The sequence below is a fragment of the Penicillium waksmanii genome (genome assembly GCF_028829765.1).
Source record: "Penicillium waksmanii strain IBT 27052 chromosome Unknown utg000007l:1.0-4314555.0:1.0-4317578.0, whole genome shotgun sequence".
In the NCBI taxonomy this organism is placed as follows: Eukaryota; Fungi; Ascomycota; class Eurotiomycetes; order Eurotiales; family Aspergillaceae; genus Penicillium; species Penicillium waksmanii.
In genome coordinates this window covers 1,774,253-1,796,028 of record NW_026643253.1, presented here as the reverse complement: position 1 = coordinate 1,796,028, position 21,776 = coordinate 1,774,253, and the positions used below count along the sequence as shown (strand labels likewise).

The following is a 21,776-nucleotide window of genomic DNA, read 5'->3' as shown; positions in this document are numbered from 1 at the left end:
CTGCATTCCAGAGGTCACTTCCTTTCCCGAGGAGGACAACCATGATCATGATCCACAATAAATTAGGTAGCGCTAGAATGATCGGCAATTGTCTGAAGATTATAAAGAATTACAGCGCCATCAAGTAGGCAATGTTTATCATTGAGTCTTATCACATTTAAGTCCTATTATTTTGTCGTTAATCAGGACACTGAGAAAGTAATCATCAAGATCACTTCCATTTTCAGAAGCTCTGGCCTATTAGGAAATGAGATATTAGGAAATGAATATAGCCAAGCACTCATGACATACGTAAAGAGATCTGAGGATCCTTTGGCAAACTGGCTCTGAATTGAAGACATATTGGAAATATCTGCAAGTCAAAGCAAAACTTTGAACATCATTCAGACGATCGAGATTTTCCAATACCAAGATAAGAATCTCAACAGGGAGACAAATAAGAGAACGCATCCTCACGAGACGAAGTGATTTTAATAGTCGGGTAACGAAGAGAAATAATCAATACTCGAGCTCTCAAAGTATTCTTCAGCTCGAGAGGTGGTGGTGCCACCGGGAATACTGTAAGTGCTGGCTGCCCACGACGCGGAATCGTCAAAGACCACGACGGAATACATCCATACGGATTGTAAGAGCATGCAGTGTCTTCGCAGCCGAGCGGCGAGGAACAGGCCTTTCGCAAGATCCAAGCCGAGTTCTCCCGACTCGGCCATTAAAGTACGGGGTCCGACGGGGTCCGTATATGGCGACCATGTTACTTCGGTTTCCGAAGGCGGCTTGAATATCTCCCCGCAAGATCTACCCGCGAGATCGTCCTGCCCCCTCCCTACCCTTAATTGGTGATTGGGTCTTTGTCAGATTCTATGAGTGGCTGATCTTGTATATGTTACACTGGTACTATCTGCAAAAATATGAGTAGGCCTAATAAGCGTTGGTTCGGATGTTTGGCAATCTGTCCTGGTTGACATATTACACTGATTATTAGTAAGATTCCTTCTGCTTGATAATATTATTTCTGCTTGATAATATTATTTCTGCTTGATAATACTACCTCTGCTTGATAATACTCCCTCTGCTTGATAATACTCCCTCTGCTTGATAATATTCCCCTTGCTTGATAATACTTACCCTGCTTGATGATATTCCCTCTGCTTAGTAAAGTCTCTCTGGAGGAAAACTAAATCCTTTGTGTGGCTTCTATTAATGGATTTCAAAGTTCTCACTCCAAAGAAAGTTATCAAGCTTTTATTACAATAGTTCTATTCCAATTGATAGCCGGCGGTTGACCTGTGGAAAGGTAGTGAGGGCTCAGACTCCTGTACGCCTATAAAGATCCACTTAACGGCCGGTCGTTTATTAAAGCTTCTCTAGCTCTAAAGTAATCCAATAAGTAGCAGGCGTATGGTAATCAAGTGACATTGTTATAGAAATAGTAATAGTGGTGTGGGTGTGGCTGTGAAGGTATTCTGGTATTTCTTTTATTTGTACTGCTTGTTTTATCTGTTATTCTAGTATATATTATATCATACTGTCTTTATGTGGTATCTAGTCTACTTTTCCTGTGTCAGATTCTACCACTTTATTTTGCAGTGTGATTGTGTCTTTTCTTCAATCTGTATGGTGACTGGCGTCTGAGCTTCTAGACATATATAGCCTTAGACTGTCTGTCTGGCCTCAGGCTATCCCGGTGGCCGGTATCACCTCTCTTTTTCTACCTGGCAGGCCAGTGGAGCCCCCGTATAGCAGCTTAGGTACGGTGTAATTTCAGAATTTCAGAATTGATTGATTGATTGATTTGGCTACTACACTTTCTACGTAGCGCTGTGCTGAGCTCCCCACACAACCAAAGAAAGAATACTATTTCTAGGGATACTGTATTTTAAATTTTTCTACAGTTAGTAGTACCCTACTACGTAGTACAGGTACTGACTCACGCCCGACGATGCTTCAGCCGAACATCAAAATCAACACTGACGATGTTACCCCAGGTGATTTTCATGTCTTCATCGGGTCTCTCCAAAGTGAACTGTTACCAGAAGTCAGTTAAACAGTCCAACTCAATACATAAGCTCGGGTGATGTATTTCTTACCTCATAATCCCTGAAAAGTGTTGCCCCGACCTTGTAAACCTCAAAAAGCCCAATCTCCCTTCCAAGACACATTCTCTCCTCAAATCCAAACGGACAAAGCAATCGCTCCATTTCCGCCCGCTGTACAGGACTCGCCTCAAGCCAGCGCTCTGGCCGGTAGACCTCTACATCATCACCGTAGGTGGGCTTATGGCGATGAATAACCCAGGTCGAGCAGCTTACAATCGTTCCCTCGGGGACGACATTGCCATCAATGATGGCGCCGCCGGCGGGCACCACTCGTTCCATATTGAAGCCAGTGGAAGAATGCAGTCGGAATGTTTCTTTGATGCAGGCGTCCAGGTAGGGGAGTTTGGTTGAGACTAGCTCCCAGGAAGGGATGCTGTACCGATCTGCGGAAGTACTTGATGTTGGAGTTGGGATCACAGAGTCGAGTTCGCGGCGGAGAGTGTTAATAACAGAGATAGGAGCTTTCAAGACTTGATATATAAGGACTGCGATTGCGGTTCGGCTGTTCTATTGATTAGGGCAGGATTAAACGGGTGATATCAGTTTGCGTGACTTACACAGCCTCGGAGGCAGGAACGACCACCATCAGACCCAAGTCGACTACTTCATTCTTGGAAACGACGTCCGGACTTTGCTGATGGGCCTTGAGAAATTGATCGAGCAGGTCATGATGCTGGTCCATCTTTCCCGGCTCGGAAAGTTGTTTCTCAATCCGATGAACTGGCAGATACTTCTTTGCAAATGCCATTGGTGGCGCGATTAAGCCAAAGTACACAGCCAAGGGATTTTTATCAAACAAGAACTGTCCAAGGGGCGCTTGTGCAATCTATATCGAAAATAGTATCAGCGGAAATGTTGCAAGCCGAGTTAGAACGGGATGGGATACAAACCCGATTCAAATGAGTTGATCCCACCCGGACGTTTTGGATGATTCCGTCCAAATCCTTCTTCTTGTCGAGGAAACCATAGGGCTGACTGAAAGCCACGACACCACCAGCATCAAAAGTGAAATATTGCAAGTTGAGCGGCAAGTCTACAGCGGTGGTTGTTTTGGTCGCGGCAGCATCGAGATTTTGCAGCAATTTTACAATCAACTGATCAATCTCCTGCTCTTTCGGGGCGAGGTTGGTCATCTTAAATCCAGGCCCGACGAGACTCCGGTACCGGGAATGCCAGTGAATGTCGCGTGTGGAGAAGATGTTCTCCTTCTTGGGCCCTTTGCCGTGGGCCTCGAAGGCTACATACCAGTTGGACTATCTCATTACCAACTGTTATCAATTGTGACTTGTTATAATTGATGGAAATTGGAAAAGGCTCACCTTGGCCATATTCTTCTCTGCTGGATAGATATCGGCAACAGCTGCCGGAGAGGCGAAGGACAGAGATTTGGGTCCAAGACGAACTACGTCTCCGTACCTGTTGTGCAGGGCAACGTATGATGGGCGCTTATCTCCATTGATGTAGGCATCGCGAACACGCCATATATTGGTCATGGAGGCGAACGCAGGACCCGGAAACTGCAGCAGGCCATTGTTGTACCGGTTGTTGAAGAGAGTGAAGGCCACATAGCTCAATATTGCGACTCCGGCTGTCCAAAGTGACGGCGATCTCAGCACATAAAGGAAGAGAGCACTCGATACTAGATGTGGATACATTATGGGTCTGTGCTCCGTCTAAGAAGGAACTATGTGCCTCTGTGATGAGAGTCGAAATCCTCCTTGCAGAGAGCAATGGATCTATCCAGCGTACCTAAATATACAAGATCGGACAAAGCTGACTTAATAAAATTCGCTCCAGGAGTAAGCATCATACCATGGACCCATTGTACAAGGGTGCTGTCGGAGTCCGATCTGCCTATCATCGGGGCATCATAATCGCGTTCCGAAAGCCTGCAAATGGGAGCTTTGTGGAGGACTTATGCAGTCTTGACAGCTCCGATAAATTAAATTATTATCCAGCAATAGCCGAGGTCATAAAACTGTATATCCTTCTATTTCTCTGTCTGTAAAGATAATCTTTTACACCAACGTTTCCGTCATTCCGAAGGCGCCAAGATGAATCCCGAAAGAGAGCTGCGTCAAACAACTTCCATTCTGGAGCGCATAGGGACAGACATTGCAATTACAGCAGCACAGCTCAGCGATCATATTCAGCAAAACAACTACCAACTACCATCTTTCGACGTCAACACTCCTATTCAGGTGCTGCCTTCCACTGCCAGCCAAGAAGCTCATGAACTCCGCCGCAAACTGAAACGGGATGCGTTGGCATTGTTTCGCCTCGCCAGTGGGCCAAGCGAATATACTGCTCATTTGTCTATGAATGTGAGTGGACGTGGTTTCTGTCAAATATCATCACTCCTGGTGACATACGGGCTATATTGCCCTTTGACCCTTTGAATTAACGTGCCCTAGCATCAATATACCGTTAGTCTCCGCTATCTCAGTCAGTTCCAGATATTCAATCTAGTTCCACGAGAAGGATCAATCAATATTTTGGATCTAGCTGCGACCGCTCAGCTTCCTTTAGATCAACTCACCACCGTCCTCCGGATGGCAGCCACGGGTGGTCTTTTTGAATTTCATTCTACTGATACCATCGCGCATTCGGCAGCTTCTTTGCTTCATGCCAGTAGCCCTCAGTTTACTGCATGGAATACTTGCATATCGCAATATGTGTTCAATGCGAGTGCGCAGCTTCCAGCAGCGACACAACGATGGGGTAACAGTCGTGATCCCACCCATAGCCCATTCAATCTTGCGTATAACTCGACATCGCCATTTGGGAAGTTTTTAGCCGACAATCCCTCCATCGCGCAAGTTATGGGTCAGTTTGTCCAAGCCACTGAAATGGTAGACTCTAATGATGTCCGGCACCTTGTGACGGGGTATGAGTGGGGACATTTAGAAGAGGCTGTTGTTGTTGATGTGAGTATAACCTGGTCTTTGCTTAGCGAAGAAGCTCCAATTAAAACAGAACGACAACTCATAATCAATAGGTGGCTAGTACAAGCCTTGCTAGTAGTATTGCGCTAGCGAAAGTGTTCCCATCTCTTTCATTTGAGATTCAACCACAACAGAAGGCAGTAGCGCATATAAACTCCGTTCATGAATCTCTGGATGCAGAACTTCGATCGCGAATCACTATCATCCAAACTCAAGCAGATTCGAGTGTAGGCGAGGCACCAATGGAAGAAGAAAAATCATGCTCGGAAAGAACCCAATCTGGTCCTAAAATCTTCCTCCTTCGACACGCTCTCCACAATCTTCCTGATTTTATGTGCGAATCTATTCTGAAGAATCTCTTATCCGCATTGCATGCTCAAAAGCCTCATGGTCGGATCTTGATCATGGATTTGGTTCTTCCCGAGTATGGTGAGCTAGATCCATATGAAGAAGCCATGTTGCAAACTAGACAGATGATTCAATTGGAACTTGCCAATGGTCGAGGACGGAGTATCACGAATTGGAAGGTTTTGGTGGGTCGGGTGGAGAGTGAGTTGGGTCGATTGGCAGTGCGGAAGGTTTCGAGGCCGCTTGGTAGTGATTTGTCAATTCTGGAGATTGATATGGATGCCTGATTTCGGAGTTCTGAACGATATCTCGCGGGAAGAGCTGCTTATTGCTATTGACTTCTTTCAATGGGGTTACTGGGGTCTGCCATCCTTATTATCCTGATTAGAGATCGTGTGCTTGACTGAAATACATGCTCTCCCTTTCAATTCCAAGCGAAATAAAAAAATGAAGTATAGTATCACGAGAAAGCCGTCAGCTCTTTGCCGACTAGGCGTTTCTCTCTATTCCATGTTTGGGGAGACTATCGGTATCATGCACGCCCTGGAATTTTTTTCGGATTCCGACCGGAGTGCAGAAACTCTGGGTGGCAGGCGTAAGGATTGGATCCGAGAGTTCACCGTGAAGCTTTATGTATATAAACTTGAATCGCCCACCTCGATGCAATTTTCAGTCTGAAATCAAAACATTGCACTTGGAAATAGCTATCAGCGCCGAGATAGCTCCAAAATTTTAGTCAAAATGGTCACCACCACTTCCACGCGTCAGCTCCTTTGCCTCACCATGTTGGGGTACAAGAAACCAGGACTCACTGAGGAAGAACTCTGCGACTTCCAAGTCAGCAAGCATTCTCAATTGGTTTCTGGCCTTATGGAGAAGTATGGAGTTATCCGTTACAGCATTGTATGAGTGATGTCCCTCTTGTCCATGGAATCCGAAGAAAGTGCACAACTGATCAGAAGTTTCAGACCCACAACGCCGCGAAGCCCATGAACCTGCTCCCTCTTCTGTTCGATCCCAACTATGTCGAATATTCGGATCACGACTTTGTGGTTCAGATTATTATCCCAAACCTCGAATCTTTCCTCGCGCTTAAAGAAGATCCAATCTATAAGGAACGTATTGCCATGGATCATCTGAATTTTGCTGATCGCACTGATCGCGCACGTCGTACCAGGTATGATACCCCGTCCGAAGCGATTCATTTTCATAATCTGATAATCCAATTTCTTAGTATGAGCCTCGGATACGTACACGAAATTATTAGCGACGGACAAGTGGTTTACGTGGAGGATATGAATGCGGTGCATTGCCAGGTCAACAACCAGCTCATGGACTCCAATGGTACATTTGCCAGTGCTTAGAGATGAATCCATCAACATATATATCCGATCAATTCTAGCTACTGATTAGAACTGGGTATACATTATGTTTCGGAGTTAGACTCAGAAACATTCTCATCCATACCTAGGGTCCAAAAGACCTAGTAAAAGCTCAGATTGAACCCGACCCGCTCCACAGATGCCGTGTCGGGAATAGTTACCCTATATTCAGAGGCTACGACATATTAAAGACTCCCAAAACTTCATGAATGGTGTGTCAAGAACAATAGAAACAGTATAAAAAATAGGCGTTCGTTCGCGAAACCCTTTGGGCGTAAGATACATGATCCTAGCTCTCCCGATCATTTTAATTGGCCTATTGTGGCCGATAATTTTGATAATCACCACAGCTCGGGCGTAACCGAGCAAGTCCACAAGGTTGACCGAGGTATATGCCTTACTAGTGTCGGAAAGCGAGAAAATAAGGATATGAATGCTAAGAATTACTGAATACATGTACTGCACCTCCCTAGAAGGCGAAAATTATTTCTAAACCCGGATGAATGCCATGGTGTTTGTTCGGTACCCGATTTAGCGGCATTTCAACACAGCCTCAAACCTTCAGGTCCGAAATACGATACGAGTCATCTTGCCACTAATATAACAATACCATCAGGTCGGTAACAGGTAAGCAAAGAGTGAATACAAAGCCCGAGCGAATACGATGAGACTTACACAATAAGAATATGGTAGTTGGAAACTGACAATGACTACGCACATGATCCCGAGAATACTTTCTGTATGGCTGTTTCTGGGTCTTTTTCGGGATCCGAACTTCGAGTCGAGGGATTTTGGATAGGAGGATAAGAAAAAGAAATCAGGCATCATTACTGAATCTCTCAAAGCATTTCTGCATTTTGCAAATTGATATAAAGATCAGCTTTGAATTCGCCTTGTAGGCATTACTAGAAATTCCTCCACATCATTTACTCTCATCATGGCGTCTCCTTACAAACTACTCGTGTTCGGGGACTTGAATTATGATTTTGAATCTAGCTTGGCAGTCCTCTGTGAATTGCAAGATAACGCACAGCTCACATCGTTTTTTGAGCGAACGGCGTTTGCCTTGCGAGCCCGTATAGGCAGTCTTCCTCTAGCGAAACGGGCTTCATTTCCTAAATTCACTACTTTGAGTGAGCTCCTCGCCAAAGTACGAAGTACTGATATTGTGCATCCGGCTCTCCAGAAGGCCCTTATATTGGTGCTGCAGTTCGGTTTCTTTATACGGTATGCATGCAGTCCTGAGGTCCAGATTTGATCCTACTTGATATCTCCCATGCCAAGGTGCTAAATGTATAATTCCGAAGTCATTTCACCCAGCCAGGGCACGTATACCCTACCAATGCCGACACTTGCTTGACAGGCCTATGCACCGGCCTTCTGACGGCGGTTACAGTCAGTTGCTGTTCTTCCCTGTCCGAATTGGTCCCAGCCGCTGTCGATTCTGTGGTCTTGGCTTTCCGAGTTGGTCTGCTTGTCGAGGATGTTCGGATGGGTGTTGAACCGTCAGTCAGCAAACGAGATAGTTGGTCTGTGGTCGTGCCTGGATTGAAAGAACACGTTGCTGTTGAGGGCTTGAAGAATTATATTTCTGAAAAGGTATTGTTTCGCATTATCCCTAGAAAGAAAAAGAGCTTTAAAAGTAGTGGCTGACAAAATTGATCTGCAGGGTATCCCACTGGCGTCGACCCCATATATCAGTGCATACGCTCACAATGGACTAACTCTCTCCGGGCCATCTCGTGTGCTGGAGGATATTCTATCATCTGAATATTTGACCCATTCGTATCGTTTGAAGTCACGAATTTACACCCCCTTTCATGCTCCGCATCTTTATGATGAGTCTAATGTCGAGGAGATATTGCAAGCTATCCCCGCGGACCGCATCGAGTCCCAGTCCAGCCGAATTTCTGTTTGGACTAGCCGTGGTCATATATCTCCTGGCACTGGTATGGCCTCGTTACTGCGTGTTGCTCTGGAGGAGATTCTCTTACACCCCCTTCGTCTTGACAATATTCTGGAAGGTGTGACCAAGGGGATACTTAACACAGGAACGGAAACATGCAAGATTGTACCTGTTGCTACTCCAGCCATCCAGAATTTCTTGACTGCCTTCAGAAAGGCTGGCATCCAAGATGTGGTGGTAGATAGCTCCATGAATGGACCCTGTGCACCCGAGATTTCTATGGTGTCCGAAAGTGGGAATCTGGGGAACTCTAAACTTGCCATCGTGGGCTACTCAGGTCGATACCCCGGTGCCAATAGCAACGAAGCTTTCTGGCAGCTCCTTGAAGAAGCCCGTGACATGGCTAGTATTACACCCAAGCAGCGATGGGACGTCAATACGCACGTTGATCCCACCCTGAAGAAAAAGAACACCAGTGCTACCCCTTTTGGATGTTGGTTGACCGACCCCGGCCTGTTTGATGCCAAGTTCTTTGGAATGAGCCCCCGCGAAGCACCTCAGGTTGACCCAGCCCAGCGTTTAAGTTTAATGACTTGCTATGAGGCAATGGAGAACGCAGGCATGGTGTCTGATGCAACACCTTCAACCCAGCGTGACCGAGTTGGTGTGTTCATCGGTAGCACCAGTAATGACTGGGGCGAGACCAACAGTTCCCAAGATGTCGATACCTACTATATTCCTGGATCATGCCGTGCTTTCATTCCAGGCCGCCAAAACTACTTCTATAAGTTCAGCGGTCCTAGCTACAGCGTCGACACGGCGTGCTCGTCGAGCTTGGCAGCCCTGCATCTCGCGTGTAATGCACTGTGGCGTGGAGATATTGATACAGCTATTAGCGGCGGGACGAATGTCATGACCAATCCTGGTGAGTACATAGATTTTATCTGAAAGCTCTACTAAAAATCATGAGTATCTCTTTTGGATTTCGTTACCGCCTGCTAACCAGCTTTTCCTGAAATCAGATATCACAGCCGGTCTCGATCGCGGATATTTTCTTTCGCGGACTGGCAACTGCAAGACTTTCGATGATGATGCTGACGGGTATTGCCGAGGCGAAGGCGTGGTCAGCATGGTCATTAAGCGCCTGGAAGACGCCATTGCCGATAACGATCCCATCCGCGCCGTCATACTAGGTGCATACACCAACCACTCTGCCGAGGCTGAGAGCATCACTCGCCCACATGTGGGGGCTCAAAAAGCAATTTTTGAGCGCATATTGACTACCGCATCGGTTGATCCAGCGACTGTCAGCTACATCGAGATGCATGGAACTGGCACTCAGGCTGGGGACGCGCGTGAAATGGACTCGGTGCTTTCCACCTTTGCTAACCAGCCTCGTCGGAATCCGATACATCTGGGGTCGGTGAAGGCCAATGTCGGCCATGGTGAATCTGTCTCTGGAATCATTGCCCTAACAAAGGTCTTGATGATGATGGAAAAAAATGTGATTCCGCCACACTGTGGCATCAAAACCAGAATAAACCACAAGTTTCCTACCGATTTGGCGGAGCGGAATGTCTTCATTGCTGATAAACTCACTCCCTGGGTAGGCAGTAAAGATCAGCCGCGACGCGCGATGGTGAATAATTTCTCGGCTGCAGGAGGAAATAGTTCGATTCTGGTCGAGGATGTGCCCAGCTGGATCAAGTCAAAATGTGCTGAGGATGATCCCCGATCATTCCATCCCGTTGCTGTGTCGGCAAAGACCCAGAAAGCTCTTCTTGCTGGCATTCAGGGTCTCATCTCTTACATTGGAAGCGAGAGCCCCTCTCTTCCAAGCTTGAGCTACACCACGACTGCTAGAAGAGCACACCATCGCTACCGGGTCATGGTCAGTGGAGACAATCTAAAGGAGATTTCCGCTCAACTTGAGAAATGCCTCGTTGCGCCTGAAGACCTACCGGGACCAAAGTTTACCTCATCGGTAATTTTTGCCTTCACAGGGCAAGGCGCACAGTATCCGGGTATGGCCCGAGAGCTTCTTACTCTTCGGACATTCCGCACCGATATGGAACGGTTTGACCGTATCGCGCAGAAGCAAGGCTTTCCGCCAATCATGCCTCTCATCAAAGCTACCAGCGGCGAGATAACCGACTTCGAGCCCCTAGTCGTGCAACTGGCTACGACTTGCTCCCAGATGGCAATGGCTAAGCTCTGGCGCTCCTGGGGAATCGAGCCAGCTGCAGTTGTTGGCCACAGCCTGGGCGAGTATGCAGCCTTGAACGTCGCCGGTGTTTTGTCGGAGGTGGACACAATATATTTGACTGGCAGAAGGGCACAACTTCTTCAGGAGGAATGCTCCCGTGATACACATAGCATGCTTGCAGTGGGCATTTCTGTTGACGAAATCAACACTCTCCTGGCAGGCGTGAAGGTCGACATTGCCTGTAAGAATGCTCCGACTGAGACAGTTCTGAGCGGCACGAGTGTCGCCATAGATCAAGCCGAGAAAGTACTCCACCAAGCGAGTATCAAGAAGATGACCAGGCTTCGCGTTCCTTACGCGTTCCATTCAACCCAAGTTGACCCAATTTTGAATCCATTTGAAACGGTGGCGGCTGGTGTGCAATTCCATAAACCCCAGATACCTCTGCTAAGCCCCTTGCTTGGCCACGCTATCACGACGGAAGGCATAGTCAACCCGCGTTACCTTGGTCGTCATGCTCGTGAGACTGTTAACTTCTCGAAGGCCCTTCAAGATGCCAAGCTGAACAGACTTGTCACCGAAAAATCAGTCTGGATCGAAATTGGTCCCCATCCTGTCGTCGTGGGTTTGGTCAAGGCCAACCTGGGATCCGTCGCAGTCCTACCTACCCTTCAACGCAAGAAAGATACATGGAAAACCTTGACTAGCACACTCACTTCACTCTACCTATCCGGTTGCACCGTTCAATGGAGTGAGTATCATAGAGACTTTATCAAGTCCTTGGAAGTGCTTCAGCTGCCGAACTACAATTGGGATCTCACAAATTATTGGATGCAGTATGTCAACGACTGGTCGCTGTACAAGGGTGATGCTGCTTTCTTATCAGGAGCAAAAGAACCCCCATTGTCTACGACATGTGTGCATCGCGTGATTGAGGAGAATCATGACAGTGCTGAGATCACGGTCGTTGGTGAATCAGATCTCCTACGGGATGATCTCGATCCCTTTGTGCGTGGACATCGCGTCAATGGTGTCGCTCTGTGTACACCCTCAGTTTATGCTGAGATGGCACTGGTCCTTGGTGACTACATTCGCATTTCAAGCCCTAGATGGGCTGAATGCTTGGTTGATGTTCAGCATATGGACGTGCAAAAGCCACTGGCGGTCAAGAGCAAGGGAAAAGGCCCCCAGCTTCTCCGATGCCGAGTTACTCTGGACATCGCTACTGAGAAGGCATTGGTGCAATTCTACAGTGTCACTCCTGAGGGGAAGACTTTGGTCAAGCATGCAGAATGTTCAATCACATTCCCTTCCGCTGCCGACGCCGAGGCTGAAGCTCAGGCTTCTGCAGGGGAGATACTAAAACAGATGGTTGAGCTTCGTCAAAGCATTGAGGATAACGACCGAGTGCAAAAGTTGGCCGGTAGCACTGGATACCAACTTGTTTCCTCTCTGGCATCTTATGATGCTGACTACAAGGGAGTCACAGAAGTAGTAATGGATAGCGAGAATCTCGAAGCGGTTGCGAAGGTCAAGTGCAACACTACAACTGCCGTTGAAACCAAAGTTGACGGTAAATATAAGGTCAATCCTTACCTGATCGACAATTTTGGACAGCCCGCACTTTTCATCATGAATGCTAATGACCATGCCGACCTTGACAAAGAGGTGTTTGTGAACCATGGATGGACCTCGCTTCACTTCTACAGAGAGGTGTCGGTCGAGAAGGTCTATCATTCCTACGTGAAAATGACTGGTCCTAAGGAGGACGGAATGTACAGTGGTGACATGACTGTTTTCGAAGGTGATGAGGTGGTTGCCTGCTTCCGCGGTATCAAGGCACAAGGTGTTCCTCGCAGACTAATGGATTACATCGTTCGTATGAGGGACGATGCCCAGATTGGGTTGCCTGGACCTACCAACAATTTGCGCGCGGCTAATGGCACCACCCAAACCGGGGCCGCTGAAGCAGCAGTACAGCCTCGGAATGAGCTCGTCGAGGAGACTAGCACCTCATCTTGGCCTCTTGCCCTCAAAATAATATCGGAGGAGAGCGGTGTCCCAGTGGCTGACTTGACAAATGACAAGGCTTTTGCTGATTTGGGGGTGGACTCGCTTCTTTCTCTTCTTTGCGCGAGTCGATTCAGAGAGGAACTTGGACTCGCTCATGAATCCACTATTTTCGAAAGTTACTCCACAGTGGGTGAGCTTCGCGATTTCTGGAAGCAAGGAACAACCTCGGGGGATCCATCCGATGTGACGGGCAAAGATGCTATTCTCAACTCTATGTTCCATCATGACAACGTCCAGGAGGATTCCTCATCTTCGCCTAGCACGCCATCTGAATCGGACTCAATCGAGGTTAACATTCCCACTCCATTGAGTGAAGTGCCGAGTTTCCTTGGAAAGTTCAATGCTACAGCCACCTCTCTATTGTTGCAGGGGAATCCTGCTTCATCCATCACCAGCAAGACGCTTTTCCTCCTCCCGGATGGCTCGGGGTCAGCGTCATCGTACGGATCACTCCCAGTTATCGATCCATCCCTTGCAGTTGTTGCTCTTAACTGCCCATACATGAAGGGGCCATCATCGTACCCAGTCGGCATCGACCATGTTACCAGTCTCTACATCAAGGAAATCAAGCGTCGTCAGCCTTTCGGTCCCTATGCTTTAGGCGGCTGGTCAGTCGGTGGTATTTTTGCTTATCATTGCGCTCAGCTGCTAGCTGAGGAGGGCGAAGTCATCTCCGATCTCGTCTTACTCGACTGTCCAGTTCCACGTGGCTTGGATCATCTCCCGAAGAGATACTTCGACTATTGCGAGGAAATTGGACTTCTTGGAGTCGTGCATTCCGGAACTGGTGAGCGCAAGGCTCCACCTTCGTGGTTGGTCCCACATTTTGAGGCTTGCATCAACAGTCTCCACGATTATCATGCTTCTCCATTCGAGCCAGTGCAATCCGCGCCCATCACACATGTCATTTGGGCTTGTAACTCAATTGACGCTCATGTGGACAACAAGTTCGAGCATCGCGATGATGATCCAGAGGGTCTTAAGTTTTTGACAGTGGCTCGACAAGATTACGGACCCTGTGGATGGGAGACGCTATTACCAGAACCCAAGATGCGCTTTGCACGGGTTCGTGGTGCCAATCATTTCTCAATGATGAAGGGAGATTTGGCAGCAAACCTAAGCGAGTTGATTAAACATGCCCTTGTGGAGTAGATTCAACCTTTTCAGACTGTTATTCACCTTAGTGTCTCATTTATATAGTACTTAGTCTTCTATGTTTCAATTTGATCTCTCCTATTTGAGTATTTTTCCATTTTGGCCCTCACTATTTTTACGGTAGTCTATACGAAAAATCACTTCGACTATTCTGCATTTTGACTGGAGGATCTACCATCAATCTTTATCACCTGGGTATGTCTTCATAGATATATGTATATGAGTTACTAGCGTGCCTTTTAGAAGCTGCCATGCTCGGAGATCATCTTTTTATACCTATCGCGGGGAATATTTGGTAGAAACTAGTAAGCCTTGCCATGATGGCCCTTTCTCCGGGCAATTCGTGTGTAGGCGCACTGAGAAGCCTCTAGAACACAAAATCTCACCACCGAATGATACCGATATAGGTCTAGACCTGATGCATGGTTGTTGCGTATTAATGTCGCATAATAATACCATCAGTAGAGGGGATCCACTACAGTTGAAGGAAAATCGGTATTCTTGAAAAACGGTCTAGTATTGATGACCCGAGAAAGCCCCGAAATGTGAGCAGCCTTGCCTTCCCGACTCGGACTCCGAAGCAGGTTTGCGTGCCAGGCCCTATTCATATAAGGTTGTGACATATGTAGAAAATCAATATAAGTTGGGATATTGTAACCGTCATCCGTGCCAACAGAGTGAGAAAGCACTATTCTTGAGCTATTCCATGTCTCTCCCTCGCATAGCATGTTTTCATGGCGGTGGATCTAATGCTAGAATCAACATGGTACAATGCCGAAATATACAACGCGAGCTACAGCATGAATTTGAGTTTGTCTACTTCGAAGCACCATTCACTTGCGGACCTGGTCCGGATATTTTACCTGCATTCAAAAGTTACGGGCCGTATAAAACATGGTTAACCGGTATCGAGGACGCCAATGGATTTGACGATTCAACTGGTGAGGATGGAATTGAGAGAGTATGGAACATGATGATTGCTGAGACCGGAAAGAACGGCGAAGAGTGGAATTGGGTGGGTGCATTGGGTTTTAGCCAGGGTACAAGGGTCGTCAGCGGTCTGCTACTTGATCAGCAGCGGCGCCAATCTCACCAAGATCCCCCGATGTCTCAAGAAATCTCGAGTATTGGTAGCCTGGTATTTGGGGTTCTCTGTATGGGCAGTGGATCTCCTATGCAGCCGAAGGCCGGCTCGGGTGAGTTGCTTCTACTATGTATCGCCCCCCATAATGATAACGATGTTAAATCTTCTCTGTAGCTTTGAGCACTTCTTATCAACACGATGAGCGAATATCATCTCCAACTATACATGTTCATGGGTTGAAGGACAGGCATCTCAGTAGTGGACGGAAGCAGTTGGCCACTTGGTTCACAGAAGGCTCTTCCATTCAATGGGATATGGATTATCATCATGCCATGCCATGGTATAAGAAAGACGTTGTTCAGCTTGCTGGGATTATCAGAGACACGTATCGATCTTCTTTGTCGAATTAATCACCTGCCCATGATCCAACCTTTTGTGTTCAACTTATGGTTGGCCCCTTCACGATACATACTACAGGTCGCGATGAAATTGACAAGTCGTTCAAAAACTCGGTATCTTCTCTGCAGCTTATTTATTCCAGCGATTGAATAATATATTTGTTAGATTGGCATACTGCATCACAATTTACTAGTCGCTTGGATAGAGAAAATTTTGAGTATTTGACAGGCAATATTTCGATTCATAAGTGTGTTTTTTTGCTCTCATTTCTCTCATCTAATTCATCCTGTATAACTATAAAGAAATGCATCCATTGAGTTGCAAAAGTCTTCTATTCTGTTGGCGCCTGCGTACATACCACTGTCAAGATACGTCGCAATTCGGCCACTTGCTCTAGGAGCTGCGCGCTGGACCCTTCGCACGCTTTCTTCTCTCCCCGCATATGCTCTGCACCCTGGACCCGTCGATCAAGATTCTGGCATACCTGGTGTAAAGATTGCAATTGGCACAGCAACAACTGAGCCTTCATCTTCCTTTCTGTAGCATGCGGGAGGTCAAAGTTCCCAATGCTCAGCGGGATGGTCAATGGGACGGCATACAATGAATCTACTGTCCCACCGACCTGTCGTGGCAGGTCAAGCCGATTGCTCGACCGGCTACTGGTCGAATGATTGGATTTGACTGGCGGGCGAGTGGGGTTAGCGCCCGGTTGTGCCCGCAAGGAGACTGACGAAAGCTGCCTGTCAATTTCGGATTGATACAGAGCCCGGTACCAAGTGAGGATTTTGAAAAGAACTGCACCTAGCACCAGAAGCGTGGACGCATCCTGGGTGCAGGCAATTCCTGTGCAATTCAGCAATCGAGATACATTATCCGTGGCTGATTGGGTCAAGCGAAAGATACTGTGGCTTGGAGGGGCTTCTTCTCCTGGGGTGAGAGGTTTACGCTGGTCGCCAGAATTGGATACACTGCCGTTGTTGCGCGTGTATCCATTTTCACAGTCACAGCGTACAAATTGGGACAGAGACGAAAGAAGCCGGCATGCCATTGTAATGCATGGTTCATGCTGATCCTCCTTCACGTCCTCAAGCTCCTCTAGCTCTTCATCGCTTTCGTCGTCATCGCCCCCTCCATCATCATACTCTGAATGGGCGTGGTCTTCCGCAAAATTCTTCCTCGGGAGGGAGTCGAAGTCGCAGTTATCGGTCACCATGGAATCCGCGCTCGAATGATTATGCCATGACATAGTATATTCTGAGTTCGTTGGCAGCTGTGGCGCAGAGTTTTCGTCTGGTATCGACTGATGAGGAGTCAGGCTGTTTGGTGTCCGCCTTTCCCATTCCGTGATTATACTAGTAACATTATCAAGTGTTTGATCCTGTTCACCAGGCGTTGGGAACATAGGTGTCCGAGACCATGCGCAGTTGTAGTTGTAGTTAGACTGGTGATGACTGGGGTGTTGGGCGGTAGCCCATGATGACGAAGTAGCTGGAGCCACAGGACCGGTTTGCGGAAAAAAGAGGGCGGGTGGGGTCAATCGAGATTTGCTAGGAGGTGATTGCATGATGTTGAATTTGTTGGAAGGTGGTTTACCCTTTCGTCGCGACCGGCCATACACACATTCGAGGCTATTTTGAACACAGCGTGAACATCCATGCTGCTCCTTTGTACAGCGTACTTTGGATGCTGCACAGGGGTCACACGAGGCTCGAAATTCGAGCCGCGGCTGGGATCTCTTGTTGGACATTTTATTCTGATTCTGATTTGCGCCATGTATCTGCAGGTGATCTTTCATGCGAGACATTGGCAAGATGGAATGTTGAATGACACACCACCTGAAATTGGCCCTGTATCCCTTAGAGATGGAGATAGAGTGAATGTGATACCGTGATTTCAAATGTCGGAGGTGCGATAGGCATGTGATTCTTTGTTCTTTGTCTGGGCTCCGGGGGGGGCAGTGGAGAGGGAGGGGCGGCCTGGAGGGGGGGGGTGCTTGTTTAATATTCTGGTCAAAGCGTCTGACTTTTCATTTTGGGCGTTTGCAACGTGAAAGAAACTAATCCTCAGCCAAGTCAGTGGCCATGTATTTTGAGGCAATTGATTAGTTTTGGCCGGATCTAAACCTATAAAGGCAGTCTGGTTCTGAATCAGCTTGACAAAACAATGGAATTCTATTCGACGAGGAATCTAGTTCTTATCCAGCCTGGACGCCACAGTGTAGTAGTAGCTGCGGTAAGCTGCGTTTTTGTAACCCCTATTTTCTCATTGCTTTGCCACTCTCTCTCTCTCTCTCTTGACAAGATTTCTGCTATTTTGCTTCCTCTTATTTCTTTTTAGCTCGATCGTGAAAAAGCAAAAGCGCAGACAGGACTAAGTGCTCGTATTGATCCATTACCATACCGCATGACGGATTATTGGCCCCCAACGCTCGCGACGCTCCGTCGTGCGCTAATGTAAGGCCACACTATTTGAAGACGAATCGGGATAGGAAATGGCTCCGTCTAGAACTTCGGACCGTCCATGGCCCCTATCTGCCACTGATAAATTAATTGGCTGCAGTGGAGATATGTGGACGCCTAGTTCATGCATAACACCATTCAGATAACGTAAGGCTGGTATGTATGTGGCTGACAATGATCGGCTCGCACCGCAACCACCCCGCAAAGGTAAAGCATGTGCAGTAATTAGTCAATCAGATTCCCCGACACGTTTATGCAACCTTGCCACTTGTGGACTGAATAATTCGCACTAAAATAGCTCGGTGGAGGAATGTCCAAAAGATAACGAGAACGGCTCAAGAACGCACGTCGGAACCCGAACCCTCGGGTTCGAGCTGCATGTATGAAAACGAAGGATTGCGACCGCGGGGTTCGTCCCCAGGAAATGTCGCCATCTTCCCCGATTGAATTAAATTGCCGATGCATGGGCATGGCTTGGTGAATGGGTGCTCGGGGAATAGATGTTCGGGATGCGTTCGGGGGGTTACATTGAGCCTCTTATCCCGGCATCTACAACCACTGGAAAAGGATACTGGGCTTACCTACAGTAGAACCCCCGGGAAACGTGTTAATGAGTTTAACAGATCAATCGATAGAAAGAAGGCGAGGGATGTTAAATACCGACAACCATTCCGTGAAACAAGGACGAGCCACACTGAAGATCTCAAGCTGTCCAATTCATATAGCAATTCGCTTACATACTTATCAAACAAAATGGGATCCCTCGGTGACTCTTCATCACGAGCCCAGTATTGGCTCCAGGAACTAGTGAGCAAAAGCCAAGTTCTGGACGTGAATGTCGCCGATGAGCGGCGCCAGCTATTTGACCTTGCGCAGAGCTTGTGCTCAGAGCTGGAGACCCCTATGGAGTCAATCTACCGCCTGATTGTCATCCAGGTGAGTTGGTCAGTCCATTGAAACGTAATCATGCACTAAATTCCAATTCGAGCCTATACTCTACATGTCAGTCCGCATTGCAGTCAACCTCAACCTTTTCGATGTGTTAGGACAAGATGGCAGCGCACCTAAGACGGTGAAACAGCTCGCCGCCGCAGTTGGTACCGATGAAACTCTCTTAGGTCGTATTCTTAAGAATATGGCAGCTAGTGACTTGATCCATGAGATTACGCCGGGCACTTATGAGCATACACTTTTGTCAACTTCGCTGTTGAACCTCAGCCATCGTGATGGCTTCTTCTTCTGGTGAATCTAATCTTTGTCTTTTCTATTTCAAAACGTTCCATCGGTTTTAATAGACTTTGCAGTCACGATATCATGCTCCCGTCATTCACAGCTACCCCCCAATTCCTAGCTGAAACCAAATACGCCAACCCCTCCAGCATCACCAGCACCCCCTTCCAACTTGGTCACCACACCAAGTTGACTTTCTTTGAGTATCTTGCCAAGCATCCTGAGCAGGCGCAGCAGTTCAATAACTTCATGGGATTATATGCGACCGACCGGCCTCGCTGGCTGGATGAGGGCCATTTCCCCGTCCGTGAGATTCTTGGCAAAGGAGCCAGCACCGAGAAAGACGCCGTTTTGCTGGTCGATGTTGGCGGTGGCAAGGGTCACGACTTGGTAATATTCCAGAAGCGGTACGGTGATCTTCCCGGACGAATGATCCTGCAGGATCTGCCTTCTGTGATTGAGCAGGCTGGTCAGCTTCCTGAGGGGCTCGAGGCAACGGGTCATGATTTCTTCAAGGAAAACCCAATCAAAGGTAAGATCATATCTCGCAAGTACGATATAAGGATAGAGAGAAGGAACGCTAACATCAAAGTCAGCCGCACGAGCATACTACTTCCATTCGGTCCTCCACGGCTGGCCCGACGCAGCATGCGTCGACATTCTTCGCGCGGTTGCGTCCTCAATGAAGCGTGGGTACAGTAAACTACTGATAAATGAGATCGTGATTCCAGATGAAAAGGCCCATCGTTTGGGAACCTCGATGGACTTGCTCATGATGACAGTCGTGGCCGCTGAAGAGCGCACTGAGCACAAATGGCGGTACTTGCTTCCCTTAGCTGGACTGAAGCTGGTGAAGATCTGGAAGTTCGAGATTGGTACTGAAAGTCTTATTGAGGCTGAGCTGGCGGATGACGCTACTGTGGTCGTTCCTAACGAATAGACCTCGAGTAGACTTAGACCAATCTACTAGAAGTTAGTTTTCAATTATGAAATGAGTGCACAATATGTTGTCACTCATACTAGGTAGACTAAACAGTCCTTGCCTCCGACATAAGTTGGCTCTTCTCGCACACAGAATATTAAAGTAACTCCTCCTTCGGTATGCACCACGAAAAGATATCAGTTAATTAGAGTTATGTCCATTTACTAGAGTTTGATTTTGCATACCATGCAGGCCTAGGTGGCCTGTGCCATGTGCTATGTGCCCTATCGATAAATGAAAACATGCACATATGCATTATGTACCTAGCTCATATGTGTACCTCAGCTCTTGCAAGCATTCTACACGACCCCATTGTGTTTGTATTAAATTAATTCTTCGGATGAGCTCAGAATTCTATAATGAAAAGCAAATGACTGCCATTGATTTGTATACTATATTTAATCATCCACGAACAAAGTCATATTGATACAAGATAATTGGTCAGCAGGCCTTCCTCATATAGAAATCTCTGTAGGGGAACTATATGCGTGTGGGAACCTCTTCAAATTCTCTGCCACCTCTCCTTTTCGCCGACAGAATTGGACGTATGAGCCATCATTCCGCAACAAGCCTTCATCTTTCAAGCTTAAATATTCAGCTCGTGGTAAAGGAGTAAAGCCCCATAGTTTGCTAACAACAACTTTTTGCCGACCGGGGAACTTATACATCGAGCGGCGTAGCGCCTCCACTGCAGTTGCTCGATGGCGATCGACAGTTCGGACGGAAAGCAGAATCTGGCCCACCTTTACACGAGCCACTTTGCCAGCTGGCTTACCGAATGCGCCTCGCATCCCGGTTTGGAGACGGTCTGCACCGGCGACACTCAGCATCTTATTGATTCGGATTACATGGTGAGGGTGCACTCGGACGCGCATGTGGAAAGTCTCTTTGCCTGCAACTTTGACAAGATATCTATAGAAAAGAACGTAATTTAGTCTTTAATGATAATAAATTGAGGAAGTTCAGCTGACTCACTTATTGGCACATATACGCGCAGCTTCTAAAGCTTCTGAGCTCAGCTGTTCGTATTCGTTGGACACCAAGTGCACGGCGCATGGGAAGTCGTCCACAGAAGCTTTCTTCCGTCCCAGATCAAAGATACGAATCTTACCATCCGGGACACCACGGTTAAAGCGTGACTTAGGGTAAGGCTATATAGTAAATATCATTAATACGATTTTTCAATTTTATTTGCGCGGAGGCATCAGCCAGAGTAAGCTCTAACCTTGTTTTTGCAGTAACGATAGCATCGGGCAGGTCTGCGCGCCATCTTTTTGAGCCTTAACGAGAAAACCGTCAGATATAGAGGGAACAACTTAGGAAAGCCAACGAATCAGCCTAAGCCTTAAATAAGAATACACAGAGGAGCTGAGTTCTCCCGATTCGGGCATTGAAGGACGGGGTCCGACGGGGTCCGTGTATGCGCCCCTTTCCGCCCCCACATTGCTTCGGTCTCCGAAGGCGGCTTAAATATCTCCCCGCAAGATCTACCCGCAAGATCGGCCCGTCAC

General features: G+C 47.5%; 9 protein-coding genes across 9 annotated transcripts; 5 read left to right on the top strand and 4 right to left on the bottom strand.

The window, feature by feature from the left end:
- Positions 1–470: 470 nt before the first annotated feature.
- N7481_007491 (uncharacterized protein) lies at positions 471–710 on the bottom strand (the record flags this gene model as incomplete). Its single annotated transcript, XM_057266710.1, has 1 exon — positions 471–710. One exon carries the CDS (start codon positions 708–710, stop codon positions 471–473), a length of 240 nt encoding a protein of 79 aa, XP_057120911.1.
- Positions 711–1,927: 1,217 nt separating this feature from the next.
- N7481_007490 (cytochrome P450) lies at positions 1,928–3,751 on the bottom strand (the record flags this gene model as incomplete). The annotated part of the gene is made up of 5 exons (XM_057266709.1): positions 1,928–2,023; positions 2,088–2,598; positions 2,654–2,922; positions 2,987–3,349; positions 3,416–3,751. The coding sequence occupies 5 exons, from the start codon at positions 3,749–3,751 to the stop codon at positions 1,928–1,930; spliced, it is 1,575 nt and encodes a 524-aa protein (XP_057120910.1).
- A 399-nt stretch (positions 3,752–4,150) lies between these two features.
- On the top strand, positions 4,151–5,676 carry N7481_007489 (O-methyltransferase; the record flags this gene model as incomplete). The annotated part of the gene is made up of 3 exons (XM_057266708.1): positions 4,151–4,420; positions 4,511–5,023; positions 5,095–5,676. The coding sequence occupies 3 exons, from the start codon at positions 4,151–4,153 to the stop codon at positions 5,674–5,676; spliced, it is 1,365 nt and encodes a 454-aa protein (XP_057120909.1).
- A 454-nt stretch (positions 5,677–6,130) lies between these two features.
- On the top strand, positions 6,131–6,753 carry tpcK (decarboxylase tpcK; the record flags this gene model as incomplete). The annotated part of the gene is made up of 3 exons (XM_057266707.1): positions 6,131–6,292; positions 6,358–6,566; positions 6,624–6,753. The coding sequence occupies 3 exons, from the start codon at positions 6,131–6,133 to the stop codon at positions 6,751–6,753; spliced, it is 501 nt and encodes a 166-aa protein (XP_057120908.1).
- Positions 6,754–7,708: 955 nt separating this feature from the next.
- N7481_007487 (type I polyketide synthase) lies at positions 7,709–14,108 on the top strand (the record flags this gene model as incomplete). The annotated part of the gene is made up of 4 exons (XM_057266706.1): positions 7,709–8,017; positions 8,092–8,300; positions 8,371–9,602; positions 9,700–14,108. The coding sequence occupies 4 exons, from the start codon at positions 7,709–7,711 to the stop codon at positions 14,106–14,108; spliced, it is 6,159 nt and encodes a 2,052-aa protein (XP_057120907.1).
- Positions 14,109–14,874: 766 nt separating this feature from the next.
- On the top strand, positions 14,875–15,605 carry N7481_007486 (uncharacterized protein; the record flags this gene model as incomplete). Its single annotated transcript, XM_057266705.1, has 2 exons — positions 14,875–15,307; positions 15,370–15,605. 2 exons carry the CDS (start codon positions 14,875–14,877, stop codon positions 15,603–15,605), a joined length of 669 nt encoding a protein of 222 aa, XP_057120906.1.
- A 320-nt stretch (positions 15,606–15,925) lies between these two features.
- On the bottom strand, positions 15,926–17,158 carry N7481_007485 (Ribosomal protein L10e/L16; the record flags this gene model as incomplete). Its single annotated transcript, XM_057266704.1, has 1 exon — positions 15,926–17,158. One exon carries the CDS (start codon positions 17,156–17,158, stop codon positions 15,926–15,928), a length of 1,233 nt encoding a protein of 410 aa, XP_057120905.1.
- Positions 17,159–18,806: 1,648 nt separating this feature from the next.
- N7481_007484 (O-methyltransferase) lies at positions 18,807–20,223 on the top strand (the record flags this gene model as incomplete). Its single annotated transcript, XM_057266703.1, has 4 exons — positions 18,807–18,989; positions 19,042–19,295; positions 19,358–19,815; positions 19,880–20,223. 4 exons carry the CDS (start codon positions 18,807–18,809, stop codon positions 20,221–20,223), a joined length of 1,239 nt encoding a protein of 412 aa, XP_057120904.1.
- Positions 20,224–20,720: 497 nt separating this feature from the next.
- Positions 20,721–21,580, bottom strand: N7481_007483 (60S ribosomal uL16 domain-containing protein; the record flags this gene model as incomplete). Its single annotated transcript, XM_057266702.1, has 3 exons — positions 20,721–21,177; positions 21,241–21,416; positions 21,491–21,580. The coding sequence occupies 3 exons, from the start codon at positions 21,578–21,580 to the stop codon at positions 20,721–20,723; spliced, it is 723 nt and encodes a 240-aa protein (XP_057120903.1).
- Between the last annotated feature and the right edge of the window lie 196 nt (positions 21,581–21,776).